Source organism: Lonchura striata, chromosome 2 (genome assembly GCF_046129695.1).
Source record: "Lonchura striata isolate bLonStr1 chromosome 2, bLonStr1.mat, whole genome shotgun sequence".
In the NCBI taxonomy this organism is placed as follows: domain Eukaryota; kingdom Metazoa; phylum Chordata; class Aves; order Passeriformes; family Estrildidae; genus Lonchura; species Lonchura striata.
This window is the reverse complement of record NC_134604.1, coordinates 35,412,597-35,437,754: the sequence shown is the minus strand read 5'-3', so window position 1 is coordinate 35,437,754 and position 25,158 is coordinate 35,412,597. Positions and strand designations below refer to the sequence as shown.

Sequence of the window (25,158 nt, the reverse complement as noted above, 5' to 3'; positions counted from 1 at the left end):
AGGAAAAATAAGCCTGTATGTAACACAAAATTAAAAACTGCAAATCAAAAGTGTAAGCAACACTGTAACCTGCCCTGTCCTTTTGAAAGGACTCAGTTAATAACATTTTAGCACTTGGAAATATGTGCCTGTACTTTGAATTCCTCAGTTGTCTATTCTACTATCTAGATTTTATATTCTGAGGACCTATTTTCTCCTCTGTCGCCCAGAATATATAGAATCATTTCAGGATATTGCACTCTTTCCCGAGTTCAAGAACCACGTGATTCTAGAAGTCATAATATTATGAGCATGCTTAGATCCATGACTTCATGCCATATGACTAAAACATCACCTAAAAAGAAACAGTCCTTCTTATTCACACTTCTTTGGCTGTTAACAATGGATTTACACCCATAAATCTAGAAATATAAATGTCCAGAGCAAAGAGTCATGAATTTATATATGGGCTGCAGAACCAACAAAAATGAGAAAAAGGTATTTGAAGTGAGGTGATTTCTGTACATTTACCAGTGTAACTCATGCATGCTTGATGGTGGTATCAAAGCGTACTAATTGGACACGCGTTGAACCAGCCCAAGATAAATAAATTCATTTCTGCTCCTCATCTCTCTGAAAATGATCACTATCCCACACATCCACATTTCATTTCAGAAGTAGTTCATACACCACCACAAGAAGATAAAACATTGACTGTGACTAATGTAATGAGCCTGAAGCACTAAAGAGAGATGAGGGGAAAAAAAGTTTGGAATTTATGATTTTTATTCTCTTGCTTCCTCCGAACAGGATTTGAAAGTCTTGAAAGAACTTATGTGCATCAAAGAATATCTTTTGAAAATCATGCTTACAGGCAGGAATACAAATTGGATACTAGTCCCTAGGCCACTGGCCTATCTTTGTAGAATGGTGGCTTGTATTTAGCTTCCCCTGACTAACAATTCACCTTTATTAATTAGAACTTAACATTTGAAAACAAGAGGACTTAAGGTTTGAAAGTTAAAGTAAAAAAAAAAAAAATCTTATTTAAAAACTGCAAATTAAAAGAGCTTCTGATCTGATAAACTCTTAATGCTATTTATATCACTAGTGGCATCATGACACAGCAATTAAATTATAACCCTTTCACTAGTAGAATATATTTTTACCTATTTAAAACAGAAGGGAAGAAACAAGAAACTTTAGTTCAAGAAAGCCTCAAGCAACCAGACATATAGGCAGGCTACAGTTAGAGGGAAAGCAGAAAGTATACAAATAATTTGTGTTTGACTATAACCAAGTTTGAGTTAGGGTATTACATGAAGCAATACATGAGCTGTCATTAACTTCTAGCTGATATATGTCTAGGCAGCATTGAGTCATCTATAACCTATTCCATAAAGTCTTTTCATTTTATTTAGGCTACTCTGTCTATAAGAACTCACAAAGCATACTGTGTTCCCTAGTTTGTGGACTGCATAACTAAAATTTTATTTTTGCAGCTTATCTATTTTTGAAGATTAGCAAAGATCAAGTATGAAGTTAATGATTTTAAGTAATTACTGACACTATTTTTTTTAATAACTGCTCATTTCCTACCCTATTTAGACATAGAGGAACAGTTTTTATATCATCCAGTATTTAAGGAGAGCAAGGAAAAGGAATGGGACAAAATATGTAACCCCCCTGTAAAATCATTATGATTGACCCAGTGATCCAAGAACAAAACTTTTTCCCCAAAGACAGCAAGTTTTAAAAATATGTCATCGATTCAGAAATATTTCAGTAAAATAACAAACATTGGTTATACTCAAATGTCAAGCCAGGATGTATGTGGGGTAAATATAGTCCAATCCAACACCATTGTTAAAAAAATTGGGATGGGGTTGCATTACACAGCCAGGAAAAAACTTCTCTGGCTAACTGCGCCACCTTATGATCTAAATTTAAATGGAAAACTAAATTATTGTCCAGTCCCTAAAAGAAAACAAAGATATTCCTCTAGATCTAAAAATGGGATCAGTAGCTTACTTTATTCTTTCTTACAGAGAAATACAGGGTTGTATTCTTCACTATTGCTATTCTGGTTAAAAACCATGTCAGCAATATAAGTGGAAAAAAAATACATTTAGTCTTGCTGGATTGTGCTTTGTAATAACAGTATACACATCCAAATCAATAAAGCCAGGCAAATAGCAGAGTAGTGGTTTAGCAATCTTAGCACTGTTAGCTAAGTATACAATCAACTCTAAAACAAATGCTTCATAATCCGTAATTCTCCCGTGTAAATCTCTGCTCGTATAACCCTGGGAAATAAGAAAGCTTTAGTTCTGATTGTTTTTTTCTCTGGCGTTTAAAACATTCCGGCTGCAAGCCCTAATTTATAGCCAAGGGATCACAATTTGCACTGAAATCTCTAGTCAGACACAAAATTAAACAGCACAGATATTCAAAGGAGTTACAGCATGCATTTAAATACATTAACCACATCCTACCTTGCATCCAAACATCAACGATAAAGTGTTGTTGGTGCATGCAACTTTGCAGTGGCAAATCATTGGTGTAAAGCAGTCAGGATTTTTAACAATAGGGCACATTCCTTTAGTGCTGCAGTAGTGGCAGCCTACTGAAGGCTGAAAACAAGTAGCTAACACAGCACATGGAGTGGCAACATATGCTGTTCAACAGCTAGCTTTCCTCTTGCTGGTCAGAAGCAGCCTGCTTGAATCTCTACCTGGGTCCCATTCAGCCATCCCCTTCTTTGTTGGTGAATCAACGATGCAACAACGATCACGATCTCAGGATTTCCCTTCCTCTGGGAAATTAGTTTTTACTTCGGGAAAAAAAAAAAAAAAAGAAAAAAAAAAAGGAAAAAAGAGAGAGAAATGGAAATGAGGGGGACTAGCAGGTGTGGCAGTATTAGCATGTAAAAGGATGTAAACGCCTACTCATAACAATCACATAAGATTGTCATGCTAGCTGAAGTGGGCTGAAATTATTCCATCGGAAGAAAAATACTGCAGCTCCTGATTTGGTAAAAAGCCAGTGAGTTGCTGCAATACATAGTCATAGTGTGGAGAGGAGAGAAGAGAAGAGAAAAAAAATGACTTATCTAAGAAGCCAGGATCCTCAGCCTTTATCAATATGCATTCCAGTAAGGATTCCCTTCCCAGCGCCTCCCCGTGAAAAAGAATCAAATCAGTCGCAACTCCGGAGAAGCGATGACCTTTGCTTTCCCCAAAGAGATGAATCTCAGCAGGAAACAAACTGTACTCAGAGCTGAAAATCACAGATGCTGGGAGTTTGTAATAAGAGAAATAGAAGCAACATTTATCCAATCCTGGCTTGCCACATGGGAGCTTTCTCCAGGCACAAATTTACAAATAGACAGGTTGAAGGATTGCAGGAGACACTGAATAAAGATATGAAGTTACATGGAAAATGCACCAGCATGAAGCTAAAAAGTCAAGACTCTTTAAACTCTGCTTTGGAGGCAGTGTAACTACTGTCTCCAGCTAGTACTGCTATCCTGCAACCTGCAAACATCTTGCTGTAAGCCAGAAAAGCAATAATTAAAGAAGTTTGGGAGCATAATGCTTGTTTGGATTCTGTTACAGCTGGCGCTGCTCCTTCAGTTAAAGCAACACCAGCTTAAAATGCATAATAAAGCACTTGGATGAACAAATCACTAGCTGTGCTTTTTAAGAGGATTATTTATATCAAAAGTTGGATTAATGTATCCTCCAGGTTTAGGTTTGGTCATAGCAGACGCAAATACAAAATGAAAAGGCCATGATACGGAAAGTAAAGTGATGTCCTTAATGATTTCACAGCTGATAGCAAAGTAAACCTAGCAGTTGTTCACAGTGCCCTGACCCTGCTTTCTGTGACTCGCTAAGCTCTGCCCATCAAATTAGAAACTCTTTCTAAAGAAATGAGAGCAGCTTGTCTCCCTGGCAGTTGCAAGCGAGTTCTTAAGTCACAACTGAAACAGTTTTCTGTAACAAACCCGAAGTAGAAATTTGTTATACAACAGAACAGAGAAAATGGCAAATGGAGGTCCCGGTGTGAAGCCAGATCAAGCAGTACAGAGGATGAATAACCCAGGATTTTTTTTTAAAAAGCTGCCTGAGATTAGAGACCCTAATTTAGGAAACATGTTCTACTAAGATTTTGTGTTTATATAAGTATAGATAAATGTGTGTATGCATATATCTACACTAAGTAGAATTTCTTCAGTATAATTTACCCTTGCTTTGCAAAGTTCAAAGCCATAAAATAAACAATTTCTTAAACATCTTTGCTCCTACTCTTGCACCATACAATTACTATATTTTAATCCAATTTTAGTGTGCAATTAAATTCCAGCTTGGAATAATATTTGACAATTATTGTTTCTCACTCTCTATTTTTGAACTTAGCACTCACAAGAGCACAAGTTCAGTAAAATTACAGCAGTTTCTAGATGGAGGTGGCAGATAGAGCTGCACCACTGCTGTCAGAGTTACAACCCAGTTCCATTTCTGAAGATTTCTTCTTTGCAAATAACAAGCTCTTACAAACCATTGTGCTCAATTCACTCAGCTCACACTTTTCTCCTGACCAGCCTAGACGTGTGCCCGTGTGCCATGGGAGTTCACAGCATGGATGCCCTCCAGTCAGCTGTTCAATAAGCTGAGTTTGTGTGACCCATGAGCCCAAAGTGACATCACAGCAGCACTCCTCTGGAACAGTGACTGAGCCCGTTTAGAAAAGTACTGTGGTGACAAACAGCAACTGTAACATTGCTGAATCTTTGATCTGTTTATTCCTAGCTTGCCTGCCTTATTATTAAGCTATATATTATACAGATTTTTCTTTCAAGCACTGTCTCTCGCATAACCAGCACTGGTGTAAATATAGAAAAGTGTAGTTTCCATGACAATATATTCCATAGTTACAGCCAGCAGCCACTATCATTAAAACATGAATCACAGTGCTACCTTAAGGTGTGAGCACACTACATCACTGGCCTTAGAAGCATTAATTTGGGATGGGGGTGGCATGGCAATATTTTTAGGAGACACTACTATAAAATGCCTGAAAACTGTGCTATTAAACTATTTTGGCCCTTCTAATAGCCACCCATCTTAGAGATTTCAGTGATTCCCAATCTGTACCAATCATTAGCATTTCGAAGGATGCATCACATCTGTACTTTTCAATGTTTCCAACATGATGTCCTCATTGAAAACCAAACTCAAGCACACAAATGTGATTTCTGATTAATATGCATATGGCCTAACTAAAATCACCTGCATCAAGTTACAAATTCCAGTTTCAAAGACGGGAAAGACAGTCAGCTAGTTAGGCTCTTGGACCATTTGGATCTTACTGCATTCAGCTGGCTCATGTTTTTAAAAGGGAAGACATTACAATTCCCATTTCTTCCCTGGCCCCTGCCACTATTGCAGATTTTCAACCAGAACAGGTTTCACCTGTGATTTCATTTCAGTGTTAAGATGCACCAAATAGCAAGCACCCAAGTATTTTGCAAGGCATGAAATTCATCCCGTCACACTTGAGCTAATTGTTGTTTTCAAGTGAAAAACAGTTGCCTGACACACAGTCATTTGGGGAAATCTCAGAACAGGAAGATTTATTCCAGTGACAGATTTGAATAATAACTCATGTTGCAATTGGCCAAGACATTTATTTCCATTAAGTGACAATCACATACAGAAAAATGCCATAAGAAAGCATTTGCTCAGAGATCCTTCTCTGCATTTTCTTTTTTTTTACAACAGCACTCATCACATGCACAGGTATATTGCCACTTGCCAGGAAAGACATTTAATTCAGTTATACTGCAGGAGTAAGGATACTTGAAAACCTATGTCCACATTTTTGTGCTAAGGAATATGCAGAAGAACACAAATTGTGGGTGTTACTCTATGAAGAATCCACAGATCAGTGTTTTGAGCCCTCCAGCCTTCTTTGGGCTTGAGCACATTGATCCAGCCAGTTGCTCACAGCTACAGTCTGATAAGACGTCTCCTGGTCTACCAACCCCTCTGGAAGCTGGCAGCTTTTCAACTCCAGGTTTTCCAAAGATGTCTGTCTGCCTTTCACAGTGCAACATTTTGTGGAAATAGGTAAATTAACTTGCAACTGAGTTGCATTTCAGAAAGTATTATGAACATGCTTGCATGGTATTTTCTCACTTAATGTGTATATATTTTCTCTTCTACTGGAGCTATTTCAGATAACAATGCCTAGCTTTGCACCTGACATATTACATGAGAAACAAGATCAATATAAGTTTAAAAAAAAAAAAAAGTAAAGACCTGGAAAGTCACAAAATTTTTTTAAGTATTCACCTTTGACTATTCTAGGATGCTTAATTTCAGGATTTCTTAATCCTCTGCTGTTTCCATTGAGCAGATTGCTTAAGTTTTGGTCACTATGGTACAGATTTATGTTATTTCCCCTTCCCTGATTTCACAACTCAACCTTTTGTTCCATTACTATACCATTAAAAATTCCATTAACCCTTACAACATCTATTAGATATGAGAAAATCATGATGATCTATAAACCCTTAGCCAAGGTATATTATTAACTTGCTTCTAATCTTATGTTAGAATTCAAAACCATCTTCTTTGCTGCTCTCTGAAGTCCCTGAATACTAATCAAACCTCTTAAAAACTCAACCTGGTTCTGACAGTGATTAAAGAGAAGTTGTCTTCTCAAAGAATCAGATAAAAGAAAAAACAAAAAGCTTGTTGCATCACAGGCAGCACATACAAAGGGAACCAGAGAACATAAATATAAAACAAACTTGAAAGATCCCCCATCAAAATAGAAATGACTGCACACAAGTGTCTCACATGTTTCTTAAGAACAAAACAGTCTCACACCTCAGTCTAAACCAAATTTTTTACAGCTGTTCTGTCTTTGCAGAAGCTTCATTTAGGGTATTTCAAGGACCTCAGCTATGTCTACACTTTCTGTGAGCTGGTTCTTTAGGGGTATACAATGAGACATAAAGCCTTTATTTTGCTGATTTTTGTCTATTGGCGAGTATCAAAAGCCTGGGCTTAGTTTGCCTGAAAATCCACCTCCCTTTGGAACAGTAATCATAGAATGGTTTGGGTTGGGAGCAACTTTTAAAGGCCATGTAGTTCAACTCTCCTTCAACAACTAGGGACATTTTCAACTAGATGAAGTTGCTCAAAGCCCTGTCCAACCTGGCCTTGGATGTTTCCAAGGATGGGACATCCACCACCTCTCTGGGCAACCTGTGCCTATGTTTCACCATCCTCACTGGGACAAAGAAAGAATTTCCTTATATCTAGTCTAAATATAGTCTCCTTTAGTTTCAAACCATTACCCCTTGTTCTATCACAATAGAACCTGAGAAGATTTCTCTTCCCATATTTCATACAGTCCTCTTTAAGTTCTGAAAAGCAGCAGCACAGAGCCTTTTCTTCTCCAGACTGAACAATCTAAGCTCTCAGCTTTTCCTCATAGGAGAGACATCCCAGCCCTTTGATCACTTTTGAGGTTGCTCCAATGGGTCCATGCCTTTCCTTGACTGGGAATGCCAGAGCTGGATGCAGCACTCCAGGGGGAATCTCGCCATAGTGGAGTAGCTGGGGAGAATTACCTTCCTCAACCTGCTGGTCACACTTCCCTTGATGCAGCCCAGGATATGGTCCCACCTGATAGGATATGGGCTATGAGCACATATCATTCAAGTCTGCCCAGGAAAGACCCCACAGGCACCAGACACCAGCTGAAGAGCTGCTAATTTGTCATCTTCCTACACCTCATGCAAAACTGTGTTTGAACTCGTTCCAAGGGATAATACGAGACTCGACTTTCGCGCACGCTTTTAGAAACAGAGATAAGCATTTTTTGTGTGTGTCCAAAGGCTCAAGGAGCAGATAAAGTCTGGGCTAGTCCTGCCACAAGGAGGAGATGAATAGAGCCAGGGGTGGAAATGGAACAGAGAGCTTCAGGGACAGCTGTGTAAAGACAGATTTACCACTTCTGTGAGATGTCATTGGGACTGCTGGGACCCAACTACTCCACTGCCATGAGCAGCATCTGCTCCATCTCACACAGTGGCTTATGACAACTGATTTCATTTTCACAAATCACTGTATGGAGACAGGGATGAGTTGCCAGTTGGTTGCTGCCAACAGCAGACTCTACTGGTTTGCTCCACCTAGAGATGACAGGGTCATGGGGATAAAGTTCCTCTCAAGCACCTTGCAATCAGAGCATGGAGGCAGAGAGAAAGGCAGAGGATAGATCGGATGCTCTGGAAAAAAACTATGCAGCAAGAATTCAGATCCAGGCAGCCTGGAAAACATATGACTCAATCTCCCCACTTAAAGATGGAATTAATGCCTTCCAATTAAATGCCCATATCTCTAAGTATGCCATCCTATAACAGTGATTTTTAAGTTAATGGGAATGCTCTTACAAAAAGTACTCATGTTCATAAGTGTTTACACATTCTAAAGAGCCTCATTCCCTGCATAGTTCTACATTTGTAACTAGTGAAAAACTGTCTGAATTATTTATAAAAATAATTTTGATCTGCTAAATCATTTACAAAAATCACCAACTGCATATAATTTTTTAAAATAACTTCTCCAGCCAGGTATAAGTTTAAAACAAAAATATGAGAGAGGGAAGAAAAAAATCCTCTATTTAAATATGAGCTTGAAAGAAAAATCAAGCATATTCCTGACAGTCCTCAACAGATACAAAACAGCTCCACTTATCTGAAGACTCCTATTTTTATCTTGTATTAGCATTTTTAAGGTTTTCTGTGACATATTAAAGAGAAATAAAGGCCTGGTCCTGCTGGCACTGTGTGGAAACATGCATACAGAATATTTAGAAAATATATGCCTTACTTTATGTCACTATGTAGACCTACTGATTCCTTCAAGTCTTTATAGTGTAATACATATACACCTAAAAGAGCTTGAAATTATTAGTTTAGCAACTACATGCTAGAACTCACCAAGGACTAAGAGCTGCACTATTTACCCAGGCTGCTGGGACAAAAGAGGGGTTAGTCTAGATGGAATTTTGTGTTGATACCCTGTTGCTATCACTAAACTGGACAGCTCTGCTTGTCAATGTTTACTGAAGTCACTGCAACACACACATCTTTGCTTTATGCATTGAATGGAGGCATCAGCTTGGCCACAGACCTCTCCTTGTGGTCACCAGCTCTGCACATGCATCCCGTGTGCAAGCTGGACTACCTCAGTAAAAAGCAGTAGGAATTGGTAGGAGTTTTCCATTTGCTTTCCTCCCTCCCCCTGAATCCATTCTACTTCCATAACATCCATTGATGAGAAGTTTTTCTGACCTTCCAACTGTATCTTTTTTGTTTATTCTGAATTTTGGTCCTGATATCTTTACCAGCTTTCTTGAAATGTTGCAATGGAAGGAACAAGCAATGGTTAACTTCTATTCATCTTCTCCATGTCACTTGTGACTTCATAAAGGAGTTGTGCACCCTCTCCAACTGGTCCTCTTTCCATTATGAAAAGTTGTAGTTTAATAGATCTCAGTCATTCTTATGAAAACAACTTCTAGATATTTGAAGATGATTATTGATTATCACAACTTGTTCTACTTAATTCTTTCAAACTTCACCATAGCTCACGGACTATAAAACCCTTAACATTCTTGTTGTTTTCCTCTAAAATCTCCATGTCCCTCTCAAAGTGTTTATCCAAATGGTGCCACTGCCCTGCAGAATAATTCCTTCCATCTCTCATGGTATTTCTCTAAATATGCTCCAGGTTTCTTACATTAGGTTTGCAACAGCCTTTCATTTTTTCCCTGAGACTCACTCTAGGATTCATTTCTACACCATTCCATCTTTCCCTGCTTCCCTGGCTAATCAATACACATTCAGTATTTGTGCAATTGGATATCTCTTACTACATGCAACACTTAATATTTGTACTTCATGTTATTGCTTTCAGGCCATTTATTTGAGTTTTACATATGACATATCTGATAATTTCTGGTGTACTTCAATAAAAAGCACTTTGAAGCAATTCTTCCTAGGATTTAGACTAGCTGGGGAACAGAGTGTTACATTGCCCAAAAGAGTTTCAAAGGGGAAATCCACTTTCAAGAAAGGTATCTCAGGTTTCTGGGGAGATACATGTACTACTTAGACCTCACTGCCTTTGGATCACACAGAATTAAAGCGTTCATGATCATCAATGAATGGGAAGTTGATAGGGACTATACCCAGCTGATGGCAAGTAAAGAATCTATGCAAGAGACATGTGAAATCCTTTCATGATGTAAATAAAAGTTAAGAGACATTAAAAAAAAATCACAATATTGAAACTAAATTAATAACCCCCCCGCAAAAAAACCCCACAAGTAAAAACCATTACTATTACCTTGACCATTTCATGGAAGTATTTTGTAAGGCCTTGGATTAATTTTCAAATCTGGTTCCCATAACTGGCTTTTATTGGAAAACCAGGGCCTTTACGACCATCTCTTGTACTGAGACTTTCAGACTGCTGCTGGCAGCCTCCAAGAGGAACCACCAGAACCCAGCTTTTATTTCTTGTGTCATATGGTATGACTATTTAGAGAGAAATAATAAGCATAAAGAAAAAGTCCTTGATGAAAGCAGAAGTAAAAATAAAACCGATGATACATCAGAATTCATGAGAAGGTCAGGTTATTTGACACTTTGGAGAAGTGATTTTTCCATATGAATAGCATTTTGAAAGAAGATCTTATCTTGATTGTAAAATATTCAACTGAGCTATAACTGCAGGCATAAACAAATAAATACAAAATAAGTGGACCAGTCCTAAATCTAAGTCTTGTTTTATAAAGTAAATTACTTGTTCCTTATTATTGTCTTCAAGATTTGCTCTGGCTAAGGGTACAGGTACCCTGCCTGGGAGAAGGAGACACACATTTCATGCTAGAATTGAATCCAGGCTGTCACCACATGTCCTAGAAGCAGAAGAACACCTCTGGGTTCCTCTGTGAAATTTTACTCAGAAATTCTCCCTGACATATACAGAAGGAAGTTCTGATCACCAGATGTTTGAACTTCAAAATTTTTTGTTGTTTTTTACATTTTTTTATACATATAAATGTATCCAGCTTTCCAGCTGCCATTAAAAGTGAGCATTTTCTCAGTAGTCAGGAAGATTGTCAGTGATTTCCTTCAGATTCGTGTAACAGGAAATTCTGTTCTCATTTCTGGCAAGTGCCACTATCCTCACAGCTTTTAGCATTTAATGGTTTTTCAGCTATGAAAGTCTCATTCCATGAAAAAAAAAAACACATCCAAACCCAAGAAAAACTAACAAATAAAAATGCAATTGTGGTCACAGCTAAATTCTATATCAAGTTTTCCATCAAAAGTGTAGCAAAAACATCTATATGACATCATCTACTTCAGCTCTCTGCTGGCATTTCTAACCTCAGCAAGCTAAGGACAGACTGCGTATCTTGCCTCTGGACAGAGTGGACACACAGGATGCCTTTAGGCATATTTAGGGGAACAGAGGCTGCAGATCCCTCAATTAAATATATCCACCCCACATCAGGGAAACAACCACTGCCAACAACAAAAAGTCAATGTCCACCATTATCTTTTTGGAGAGAGAGCTGCCCTTGACTCCAACCCAAACTGAGGTACCACCTGGCTGAAGAAAAATATTTCTGAGAGACTTTTTCTTCTCTCAACAGTTCCTTTGTGTCTTTCTCTAACATAACCAGTTTTTCACAGGAGTAAAAGAAAAGGTTACCCAGAGAAAGCTGGAAGGGTGTTGCTTTTGTGTGTGGCAGACAGCAGCTTCTCTCTGCCTCCATGGGCTGATACCCATTGCCATGGCCTAAAATACAAGCTGTAAAGCTACATGGCTCACAAAAAAAAAAAAACAAACAAAAAAAAAAAAAAACACAAAACCAAAAACAAAACAAAAACAAAAAAACCAAACAAACAAACAAAAAAAACCACCAGATGGAGGAGAAGCGGGTTTAATTCTGTGTTGCCTGGGAATCCTATCAATTCTCTCATTCATGGGAGCTTCTGGACCAGGTACTCTCAATCACAGAGCTCCCTTGGTGCTCACGGCTCCAGCTTAACTCTCTTTGCTGGGGCACGTCCAGGGAGAAGCACAGGACTAGTGACAACAATCCTTCCCAGTCACAACTCACCACTGTCCCTTTACAGCACATTTTCCTTTCTACATTTCCTGTCTACAAAGCCAGGTCAGAGACCTTTGACCCTGATGGCACTGCCCAAACACTCTCTGTCCCTGGGGCTGGGGGTACAAGCAGGGTCTGTCACTGTTGGCCAAAGGGAACAGTTCTGTAAATGGAAGACATTAAGGAAACGCACCGCTCCAACTCAGCGTTGGTTGGGAATGTCTCCTATCTCCAATGCTCTACCACCCTGGGGAAGGGGAAAGGAAAGACCTTCCTAAAATGATGTTATACAGAGGAAATGTGCCCTCCAAAGAGTCCACGGGAATAATAAGGTGAAATAAAGACAAACTTAAGAGAATTATTGGAGGGCCCAGTGTGTGCAGTCCTCTACAGATGACATTTTTAATGCCTCAAAGATGAGGAGCTTTGTAGAAAATCAATGCATTTCTGAGGGAAAGGAGCCAACAGAGCTTAAACTACTCCCAGTGACTGCAGGCCTGCAAGAGCCTGCAGAACCCTCCTGAGCCAGCCCCCAGCTCTGTGTGGTGACTGAGGACCATCTCCTCACCCAGCACAGGGCTGCTGCCAGGCACAGCATGGCCCCAAGCCCATGGTGCTGCAGGCAAGTGCCTCCACAGAGGCGATACTAACACAAGGGAACAAGCACAAGCCCAGCTTTGGTTGTGGAGCAGAAGCCTCCCTGTCCTCCTCATAACTAAATTCACACCAGTAAGCCAGGAAAGGAATGCAAGAGAGCCCAGGCCCAGAGCTGTTTGACTCTTGCCTGGCTGAGAGCTGTTGTGAGTCAGCCAGACGGACAGAGAGGACCATAATTCTCAGGATGGCAGCATCCTTGGTGCTGCCCCATCCAGGTGTGGGAATGAGCAGCTTTGGGGCAGTGGGAGCTTACCTGGGGAGAGCTGCCCTCCTGCTTCTTCTCAGTCTGCACTGCAGCTGACTTGTCTGGAGCAAGCTTCCAGGAAAAACAAAAAAAGCAGGTTGGGCAAAGTCTGCTCACAGGCTGTGCTGCAGCAGGAGCATCCATCTTAGATCCAGTGGAGGAGGAGAGCTTGGACAAGCTCCCTTTTTAAAGCAACAGTGCTCCCACTGAGCCTGGCAAGGAAGGGGAGTGCTATGCCCCAGCAGTGGTTGTGCTGGATCTCTGCAGAGCACTTTATGGGCATTAGCTAATTGATCTTTGCAAACACCCTTTCAACAATTAAGCATCACCTGTCAAGATTTACAGGTGCAAAAAATAAGCTGAGCTAATGTCACCTGGTGCAGAAGTAGTCCATGATTTTAGGGTACCTGGACCAAAAGCATCTTGGCCTGATTTTGTTGGTGCATCTATAGGTTTGTCTGACTCTAACAGTGCAGAACATCTGTATTCTGCTTGAAAATAAGAGTGAACATCTGCTTTTAAAAGCCAACCTCAGGGGTATTTCCAGTTGGAAATGCTAACAACAAATCACTAACCCTTAGGATAATGGTGGCTTTTTTGACTAAAGATTTCTGAGAAGAAACGTCTAGAGTCAGGTTTAATGATATTTTGTCTTTCTGCTTCTTTTCATGCATGTAGACAGGCTGCAGCTTCCCCACGGATTCCAGTGGACCTGCTGGCAGAGAGTCAGGGTCTGAAAAGGAAAATAAAGCTTTCCTTGTCCAGGACCACTTAGTCTGCATGACCTGAAGGACAAGATGGGGCACCCTGTCAGGATCCATCACCACCCTACAAAAACCGCCATTAGGAAAACAGAGCAGTTGTTCTGAGTTTATCCTTCTGTGGCCACTGGCCACTCTAGCTCTATAAAATGGAGAAAGAGAAATGCAGGTAGGAAGCAGGGACACATGAGACACTCCACTTGCTGGGAGCTGATAATAACTGAGTGGTACAAGAGGTTTGTTTGGTTTGCTCTTTATTTTCTTCAGGGCATATTTTTGTTCTAGAGTAGACCCTTAATAAACAACACAATTTTAGCTCTTAGTGTGCTTGACCAAAGAGCTGTAAAAGATACCTCAGAGGCTGCCCCTCTGCCAGGTTGTTGATGCTGTAGCAGTACTCAGCCAAGGCCCAGATTTTGAGTTAGATAGATGCATACTGGTATCTCATGGGATTTTTTCCTTGCAGGTTGAACAAGTTTGAAATTAAAAAACAGGGCAAGTAAAAACATCCACTAGGGCCTACTTGTGATTGTAGTACATAAATAGCTTTAAAAATCTCAGGTTTCTCTCATGTAGGGCTCCAAACTTCAAACTGGAAGAGAATTCTCTTCCCTTACAGCTATAAGACAGCAGCTGAAGCTCCTTTCGTCCTTCAAATTGTGCTTCAAGGTACATCCATGTATTTAGGCAGCCTGTTTTTTCCTCCAAACCTTCCAGATGTGTGAGAGCTACAAGCTGAGTATTCCCCAAAGGGACAGGCCTGAAGGAATTCAAAGTCCTTCGTTAGGCACTCTGTCAATGCTGCAAGCATCGCTATTTAATTGATGTACTGTTTTTATTATACGTGTCCTAAGGGAGTTTGCTGACCAAAGTGTCTTGTAAATTGAATAAATAAACAAATACATAAGCAAGCATCGCTGCCTTGACCAGCTCATGGTGTGACAGGAAAGTCCATGTGGTTTAATGTGGCTTTACACAATAACCCACTGTCTGGAATGGCTTGTTTGAGCCTCACTAACTCTGACAGGCTCTTCCGGCTCCTTCCTCTACCTCAGCAAAGACAGAGGATGCCACTCTTACTTTTCAGATTGCTAAGGTCACTTTAATGATTAAATATGTCATTTTAAAAGCTTCCTATAATGTGAAAACTACCAATTTCCTTCCTTCATCTGGAAAATGGGTGAAGAATTTCATCATTTGCTGTAAAAGGAATGAGGTAGTATTCTCCCATTCCCTTTCCCCTGTTGTTTACCTGCCCTACTTACCTGCTCTGCAAAGTCATGATCTCTTTTCATTCTTACTTGTGTATTGTTTGGACCAAAGTACTTCTCAACTATATCTTTTAACAAAACCTTAGAAAATATAGCTGTATCAGTCACAGTCAGGATTACAGTGAAAATAAAATAAAATGGTACCATCTTGGGAGATAAGCTGGCTTAAGAGAGAGCACAGAAAGCAGTATAAACATAGGAACTGTAAGCTGGCTGGCCACCCAAAACTTTGCACTGCTGCTTGAGCAGGTTTTACAGCCTGTGCTCATCACTGGCCTGCCTCAGAAAAAGCACTATCAGTGCCCCAGCTGGCTTCTACACACGTACAAGAACTGAAGCCACATGCTGACTGCAGTCAGGCCTTCATGCTCATGAATGTTATGCATGTGAGAGATTTAACAGCTGTGAGTCATCATCCTTGCCTACATTCATGTGCTCCTTTCCACTCTGGAAGGAAAGCGCTTTCATTCACGAAAATTAAAAATATAGGTTTCAAGACAGATCATGATGCAATCACACTCTTTTATAGTGTTCAGCTTCTCGTTATGAAATATGATTCCCCTGAGGCATGACTATTACAGAGTGTGGAAAAGTGAGTTAAAATGGAAAACAGGTTGTGTCAGCCACGCCTCTACAACTGCCCAAATCACTTCCTCTGACTGTAGACATTCCTCATGGAGCTGCTTAAAATTTTCAGGACAATTATCCTATATTGTCTTCACAGTGAAATGCAGTAAGAGTTGTTAGGATGATCTTTAGTACAGAGCTTAAAGGGACTGAAGAAATTAAGATGAACTGGAGATTGAACATAAGCCCACATGTGTCCCAGAGCTCCATATTCTTTCCCCCTCAACCATGTTGTAAAATTATTTTGGGGCAGTGTAGGTGCCATAGTCAGGCTTTTATGTGAGCCAAGCGAAAAGAAAACAATGTACCCTATGTCTCCCAAATATATGAGGCCTCTGTTGTCCTTGGGGCAGATACTGGCCAAATCAAATTGAGATAAAATCAAAATCAGGAAAACTGTCAGAGATGGGTCATTTCTGAGGGGACAGTTGCAGAATCCTTCAATTTGGATATACTCCTAAAATTGTTTCAGAATAGGAAAATCAGGCAAGATGCCTACTTCTCCGCCAAGAGAAACTGGAATTGCTTAACCTTAACATATGATTAGCTGTTAAATGACTTTCAAGGAGACTTTCCTAGGATAATCTACTTAGCTTTTAGCACCCATTTATCGCTTCACAGTGGAGATTAGGGTTGATTCTCAAGAAAAGCATTACTTAAAGGGTCAACTACATTTTTTTTCAGTTGAGTAAATTATTCCTTTATGGGAATAATGAGAAAAATTTATGTCCTCTTTTCCTGTATTTAATGTATTGTTATGGAATAGGTGACTATGAAAGTCGTTTAAGGAATGATGGAAATAAAACACTCTACAATCAAAGAAAAAAAAATCACCAAAAGAACTGATGGACTTGTGGTTATCCAGAAGGTTCTTAAGATAATTCTGAATTATGGATATGATGGTCGCCATGTTTTGCTACCAGGTATTGGCCTAGACACTGGTTCTAGGAAGAAATTAAAGAATCCAGATAAATTCTTAAGTAATTAAATCAAGGTCAGTCTCAGTGTCTGGACAATGAAAATATTTGTGGTTAAGTTTATGATTTCTAGACATGCTCTAGATGCTTACAAAAAATTTATGTCTGACTGCATCTAGCTCAGGCCAGGAAATTCACCATACTTCATAATGAAACCTCTTCAGGACTCTTCCCCTGCAACTCACGCAGGCCACATCCACAGCACTTGATCTTGGGCTTCTGCAGGGATTGAAAGACATGGATCATGGTATACTAGAAAAGCCAGTTTATTACACAACTCACTCATATTTATAGTTCTCTAAGTTCCGTGCAAAATTTTCCACCGGGACCCCTTTGCCCCTGTGCTCCCGTAGTAAGGCAATCTTTTCGGTTATCAAGTCCTTGTTACATTCTCTCTGGTCAGAGCAGTTAGAGTTACCAGACATGGTGTCTTCACTTCTCTTCTTGCCTTGAGATTATTTCTCCCACAGCTTCCACTGCACCAGGGCCAAGAGGTCAGCAGCACTACCCAACTCAGCTTCTGTACCTGTCTGGTCTTCCACAGGTTTCCATGATGCTAGAAATCCCTGCTTCTTCTGTGGGTGTCCGAGGATACTAAACATCCTGGGATTGTGCTGGGCAACTGTGTAATTTCCAGACAGCGCACTTTCTTCTCTAGCAATTTTTGGGTCATGGGATATGACCCAGAATGTTTGTTTCGCTCCAAAAGCCAGCCAGAGAGCTAATTTACATATGCAACATGTATGGCCAGAGAACAAGGCCCTTTGAATTAGCTTGGAAGCTAAAGATATACATGGAGTGACTGACACTGGATTTTTATCACAATGGGTCCTCAAACACAAGAAGGAATTGCAATCAAGTCCTAGGAGGCCGCTGAGAGGTGGCAACCAGAATCTCCAGGATTAGAGATAATGATAATGGTGTTCATCACTAATCCTTTGCTCAAAACGACATAGGACTAAGGGTAATGGCTTTAAACTAGTTTAGGTTAGATGTAAAGAAGATTTTTACAAGGAGTGTGGTAAAACTAGCACAGTTTGTTCAGAGAGATGGTAGATGCCCCATCCCTGGAAACATTCAGGATCAAGATTAAGAGGGCTCTGAACAACTGGGTCTAGTCAGAGATGTCCCTGAACATTGCAGAGGGGTTGGACTAGATGGCATTTAGAGGTTACTTCCAATCTATCCTATTCTATGATTCTGTGATTATCTGATTCTCTGACATTGCTCTTGTCTTGTTCTAGGACATTCAAACACCAAGCACCCTCTTTGGCAAAGGTAGTTTGCCAGAGTACCCCGTTTGTGACTGCTTTCAGCGTGAAAACACGCAAGGGTCAGGTTGATTGACAAATCACCTTAATTTAGCAATTGATTTTGCCTCAAATAAATTGCTCCCATATGTTTACTGTTAATCTACGGCAAACTCCTCTTTCACTGGAAATGAAATTAAATTGGCTCACATTTTTCACAGGGAAGAAGTGCAGACACAGTCAATCACATGCTCAACAGACATGTGACATCACTTGAGCATGAGTTCAAATAGGTAGAGAAATATGCAGAACTGTGGTCTTTAACTTTTGTTATTATTACCTCTGTTTCAGTATTCTCATTTTAAAAATCTTTGTCCTCTCATAAATACCTCCCTTAGATTATTACTGCCACTTCCTAACATAGGAATTTTCTTATATTTCTCAAAGGTCAGTGTATATCCAGACTCTCAGTCACAATTTTCTGTCTGTTATTTAGTGATTACTGCAAATTAAATTTGTACTATACTGTGTGAAATGTAAATACCACCCCAAAAGGCTTAGTAATCAAAGTCAGACCACTTAAAATTGTTCAGGAGAGATGAAAAATATATATTTATCTATATATTAATTAAAATATAAGTAACTCATCTTCAGGTATTATTAAAAATTACAGTGTTTAAAGAAACCAATTAATTCAGCTGTGAATATAAATTCTTGTTTTACTCTGGATGATTAACAGAAATTGTGAATTGCTGGAATTCTATTACTTTAATAGGAAACCACTTTTCTGAATAAGATAAACTGCCAGCCATAACCAATAATTATACCTTTTTTCCTAAGGATATGCAATAGTGGTGTCTGTTTTAGACTATTGCATTTTCAGCCATTGGAAGGAGCTAAAGTTACATAAATTTCCTGGGAAAGTACTTAGACAGCTGTTTACCTGAAATTGTGCTTGTTTCTGGCATCAGTCCTATAAACAAGTTATTTTATAATTGTGGCAGAGAAGTAATAAAGAAATTGCTGAACTATTAGTATACAATTTGTGCTTGCCTGTGTACCTCACAAATAGATGCTTTTGTATTTTTTTAAAGACTATTGCTAGTGATAACACCAATGTATGGCTTCAGTTCTACTTCCCTCACTGCATCTTTATGTGCAACAACATATTTAAACAATTTAGCACATGAGAATAAATATTAAAAGAAGAGGCATTTATACAGCTCCTCAGTGTTTAAGGATGTTTGCACAGTCAAATCCTCCATTGATGTACCAGGGACAAATACAGCTACACTTGATTTTAATGGGAGATATTTATGTTAATATTCCACATGTCAATGGCAGATTGAAATTAAGTGCTGTCTAACTTTAAAGGGTGCTATTCTATAAATTGGAGTTTCCAGGCTGAGCCAAGCTTATGCTGGAGAGGTGACAAGAGTCAGAAGGTGGGAAACTGCCTCACCACCAAGGCAGAATGGAAACCACAGATGAACCTCCCTCTAACATCCAGATCAGATTTCTGGTTACTGGTAAAAATTACTTTTCTAGGATGAACTGATTGTCCCTAGGATTCCTCATCACTTCAAGTCCTATATTTGGATAACAACCATCTGGGAGGTCTTTACATCTGTAAACCTGAGCTATCTTTAAATTAAGAGGACTATTTACAGGACTTCTGTAACTGAAGGCGATGGTGAAGTCACGTGAGTGTAGGTTGACATCCTGAGGCTCTGTCAGCTGTTTCTTCCTGCCACCTGTACCTATCCCTCCATGTCCCGGGCAGTCTTCTCTTCCCTCTCTGCTGGTACATCCCATCTCTGACAGAGTATCATGAAGCTTGTGTCAGATCTTGGCACAGGAACATAAAGAGGAGAAGCTGAACAGGATTCAGGAGCTGTGGGAGAATTATATCTACTACTGTGGCTGCTGATCCGTTATGAGTATCACAGCCAGAAACTCCCATCTGGAGTCTCCCACCAACTGCTCTTGGGCAGGTTTCGATGCAGTGGTATCAACAAGTTGAAACTTGACCCTAGAGAGGAGTTTAAGCAGAAGTGGAAACTCTACCCATAATTAGTCCTTCTTATTTGAGATTTCAGGATGCACATGGATCATATTTTAAAGCATTTCTTTGCAATTAGGTGGGTTACAAACATCCTATAAGGAGGGTTATATTATGAACATCCAAAGGAGGGTTGATTTTAACTTACACTACTCTGTTCTAATGAAAAACCTGAAAAATATCTTGAGACAGAGGAACATAGTTATGAACTGACCATTTCTGATACTAGATATTTCTATAGAGGTTTCTTACAGCTATCTTGCACAGAGCAATATATTGCCATTTTTCAGCACAGACACATTTCTCATCTGACAGTTCTAATGTTTCTTTTTTTGTAAAGAAAGGAAGACAGAAGACTAGGATGTTTTTAGTTGGAGCAAGGAATGTTCTATGCCATGCATTATTTAATGAAGAAAAATGTAGATCACAGAATCTCAGGATAATTCATGTTGGATGGGAACCCAGGCAGCCCTTGGTCTAAACTTCCCCTCAAAACAGGATCAACTGTTAAAGGCAGATGAGGTTGCTCAGGGCTTTTTTCAGTTTAGTCCAGAAAGAGTCCAAGGATGGAGACTGCACTGCCTCTCTGGGAAACCTGGCCCACTGTTGGGCTGCTGCAGAACGAACCATGTCCCCTTATGTCCACTCTGGACAGCTCTCATTTCAGTCTAGGACAATTACCTCTTATCCTGCCACCATGTGCCATTCAGGTCGGTGATTATTTGCCCTTGAAGCCATTCCTTTAAAGGCTCAATGAGGCTTGGTCTTTGTTCCCCCTCAAAGGGAAAGTGGTCCATCTCTGACCATCTTGGTGGGCATCTCCTAAACTTGCTTGTATTTAACAAACATCTGCTTTGTACTGGAAGATGCATGGGAATTTAACAAGCTTTGAGAAAAGGAAAGTAATCACTTTCCTGGATAGCCTGGCTCTGCTCAAGTTTATACATGTTGAATTTAATGAAGTTTGTGTTGGCCTTATTCTCCATACCGTCCAGGTCTGTGGATGGCAGCCCTGCCTTTAAGCATGTCAACTTCTCCCTGCATTGTGTTGTTTGCTGACCTGATGAGCACATGCTCCTCATTCCCAGACACTGCTAGAGACCAACTGATAAAGAGCAAAGAGCCTAGAGTAGATTTTTGTGATACGCTTGCCATCAGTCTCAAGGTAGAGAGTGACCCACTAACCAGTGCCCTCCAAGTCTGATCATTCAATTAGTTTGTTACTTATCTAGCTGTCCAGAAACCTGTATATAAGAGGAGGCATGTCAGAAGTCTTATTCTAGTAGAAATAAGTTATGTCCATGGGTACTTCTCATTTACATGACTATTCATTTTATTATAGGTTTATAATAGTGGCAACCATGGCCTTGTCTGAGGTAATAAAATGCAGATGTATGGACACCACTGCATTTTAACAACATCTTGGATGACCTAGAAGAAGCTAGATTATGAAGAGAATGTAATTCAGGATGAGATTTGTAGAGATCAGGAAGATCATGGAAAGCAACCATGGTCACAGGCTCTTTCTGTAAACAAACTGTCCTACTGTTACTGCACCATAAAGAACTCCCTGGGAGAGAAAGGATGAAAGGATAAAACCAACATGAGCACAAATGAAAAAAGAGAAATGGTACAAGTGTCACAGAATCAAAAGCATGCTGTTAGGAAACAAGAGGGGCAACATGAGCTGAGCACGCATGCCTAGCCTATTCCCCAGAGGTGCCAAATAAACCAGTGAACACCACTCACTGGTGCTTACAGATGAAAGGAGGAGAGAAACAAAACAGGACTCAACCTCTACAGAATCTCCACCATAAAATTCTCTTGCAGCCAGAGCGTTTGCCCAAGCCTGAGGGAAGTTGGTGATGATGTTTGATGTGTGCTTGGAGCCTTTGCAACCAGTGACAAGATACGGGGAAAAGGAGGCACTGATCCATTGCAGCCCAGTGCTCAGCAGGCTACTAAACTTTTTCAAACTAAAAATGTAAACCCTACAATTTTTTGAAATTAGATCTGTTAAGATTTAAAATGTAATGAATTATTACATTTAAAATTCAGACAAACTAGTTTACACTAAGCCTGGTCTTACTAAAATTATTACAACCAATTAAAGATAGAAGAAAATGTATTGCAACAGTTATTAATTCCCAGATTTGAACAAGTTAAGGAGTGCTACCTTCTCCCATAATGGCACAGCTGAAACTGAGAAAATGCTGCTATTTTTACAACAGCTTGATCTTCATAAATATGTCAAATTACTCTGTATTGTATTTTTAACAAAAGATTGTATGCAAATATTTACATGTTTTCCAAAGGCCAGTACTTTCTGCTTTTGTAGTGTAAATAAGCATTTCCCTTCATTTCTTTGAGTTTCTGTTTATTATCAGATTCAACAGGAATATTTTCATCATGTGAATTAATCCACTGAAATCTCAGAAAATGAATCAGAAATTGATTATCCAACATGCTGTTCTCCTTTTACAACTTACAAATAGAAGATAGGAGAATAGCAGAGCTACAGTAACTAAAATTTAAAGAACAAGTGACTCACTTTTTAAAGTATCTAAAATCATGAGACTGAAAACTATCTACCAAGACTAGCTCCCGCTTCTGCTTTAGTTCAGCTACACTTTTAGTATTGAAAGGGAAGTGCTTGGTTGCTCAGTGGTTTTGAAAGTCCCCATGGATTACCTTTTTATTCTTTTACATACCTACACATCAGATTTTCAATTCACCATCTTCCTAATGAATTAGCCACCAGTTAAATTCAAATCTAGTTTTAAAACCAAAAAAATTAAGGCAGAGAAAATATCTTATAAATGATCAAATTTATTCAATGGATGTGTGAGTATCAGTGCATCCTTCCCTCTAGGAAAAAAGGAAAATCAAATTTCCTTTACAAACTGTGTCTGTCTGCACAGAATCACATAAAGTCGATGGACCAGTAATTCTGAAAGATTCCTTAGGATATAAAATGCAAATAAATTAAAAAAAAATACAGTTTAACTAAAGATTTCACACTTTTGATTAAAATCATGTTTCTGACCAGTGATTTAATTCATTTAGACTTAAGTCAATCTACATTGCCTCAGGTTCCCTATCTGTGTATTTCACATTTATAAAATGGATGATATTAGGATGAGTTCCTTTCATTAGCCAGTGTGCCTCATTAGGAAGAGCAATGCTTCTTACAGCTAAATTGGATATTTCTCGACTCTATGGTTCCTTGGTCCTTTGCTGATTTTTCCTTCAATAATTAGCCAGAAACACAAGGTTTTTTGTGATGTGGACACTTGTCCACTAGATGCTGCACTAAGCCCACCTACTTATTTCATATCTCCATCCAGCTGTGGACAGAACCTGGACTTCTCTGACTAATTCCTTCAGGTAGCCAAGTTACCTTAGCAAGATGTGAGGTGCATGAGCTTACAGGGACAAAATGCTTCCATCTAATATCTCAGCGTGGTTTCATCTTTGGTCTCAGACTGGGTGACATGCCAAAGTAACCACTAACACAGGTTGATGGTTATGAGCCATTCTATACACTCACAAATATTCACTTTGACATACTGTTGAGGCTTTAAGTCCCTTTCTCCAATTGTGTGTCTTTTTAAGAAGGGAACACAGTATCTTCTGGGTTCTGGAGCATGCTCCAGTAGCATAGATGTGAAACAAAGAGTACTTGCAGACTTTGCTGTCTGCTTCTGGGGCTCAGGACTGCTGGGGTGAAGCCCAGAACCAGCAGGGCAGCTGATGCTGCAGCTCACTTGTAAAAGTAAGTGCCTATGCTCTGCAGGAATGGGAAATTTTATATTTGTTTCTCTCCTCAGATTTTTCTACTGCTGAGCTCAAACAGCAGAAGAGTAATTGTGACTTTGTGCAATATCTAATTCTTTCCACTGAAAAAAAAAAAAAGCCAGCCAGTTCAAATAATTATACCAGGAGGGAAGATAACACTGGAGTGGAAGAGATGGCAAGACTACATGAAGGTCCTGCCAGAAACAGATACACGCATACACACAGACCATGGGCAAAACCAGGGCTTTCACTATGCTCAAGATTAGGGAGCCATGGAGGTGGTTTAAACAATTCATCTTATGTGATTTACTGGTCCAAACAAACATTTCCAAAGTGACACAGAATAAGTAGCTCATCCACTAAACATTTACTCTAAGTTTTTTTCTTATACAACTGCCATAGGAGGCCATGCATTCTTGTACACCCCATATTGGTTTCCCAATCCCTTGAGAAAGTTGTGAGTTCCTTTGTCAGATACACTAAGGCCATGTGTCCTTATTAAGACAAATCAAGCTGTTACAATATGCTTACATTTAATTAACTTTCACTCTACCTATTGAATATCTCTTACGTGTGCACACTGGTGATTGAACTTAACATCTTAGCAACACCAAAAAAATGCATCTTTACCTTAAATAATATCTGTCAAAAACAGATACTGTGATTTTTATTTATTATACTACAATTGTGCTGTGTATATCTTGCTTCAATCAAATTTAAAATTGATTGAAATGAACTGGTTTTGCTAAATGTTAGGCAAAGCCATTGTAATTTTCTAATAAAAAAATACAAAAGTGCTTGAACTCCAGCCTTCTCCTTCCAAAACATGTTACCCTTCATTTTGGAGGTAATGCTTTAATACAAATTCACAACCAAGCAATGGATACAGAATGGGGTGACTTCTCAAACTGTGCTTGCCTCCTTGATGGAGAGTGGGAACAAAGGTGGATTTTACTGTGGTCCACTGTGACACAGGATCAAGACAATATCCACAAACTATGAGATGGCTCCTGTTCCTTATGAGGGCCAAGAAATTCTTCCTATCACTGAGTTTTCCATGTTATATTTAGCTTCTTATGTGGAAAAAAAAAAAAAAAAAAACAAAACCTCAGAACATGACCTGAGCTATGTTTGAATGCTGCTTCTTTCCCAGCTACTTGTCTCTTCCTTCTTTCCAGCAGGGAAACAACCAACACTGGCTGCTTCCCTATAGCTCAATTCCTCTGCTCATTTGCTGATCCCAGGTTGGGATATTACAAGGTTCTAAATATTTCACAGCACTTTTTGGAAAGAAAGGGAAGAAACCCCAGTTGTTCTCC

General features: G+C 39.4%; 1 protein-coding gene across 22 annotated transcripts in view; it reads right to left on the bottom strand.

Moving 5' to 3' along the window:
* DLG2 (discs large MAGUK scaffold protein 2) overlaps nucleotides 1–25,158 on the bottom strand; it is a 989,662-nt gene that overhangs the window by 620,844 nt on the left and 343,660 nt on the right. Inside the window, exon 1 of one of the 22 annotated variants that reach the window (XM_077781320.1) lies at nucleotides 13,103–13,252. The exons of 18 other annotated variants lie outside the window; for them this stretch is intronic. In XM_077781320.1, the coding sequence (XP_077637446.1) occupies nucleotides 13,103–13,237 (135 nt within the window). In that variant the 5' untranslated portion in view covers nucleotides 13,238–13,252. Of the gene's footprint in view, nucleotides 1–2,474; nucleotides 3,544–13,102; nucleotides 13,253–25,158 lie in introns of those variants that run through there. 3 more of the 22 variants (XM_021545059.3, XM_021545063.3, XM_021545067.3) reach the window with 3 other exon arrangements.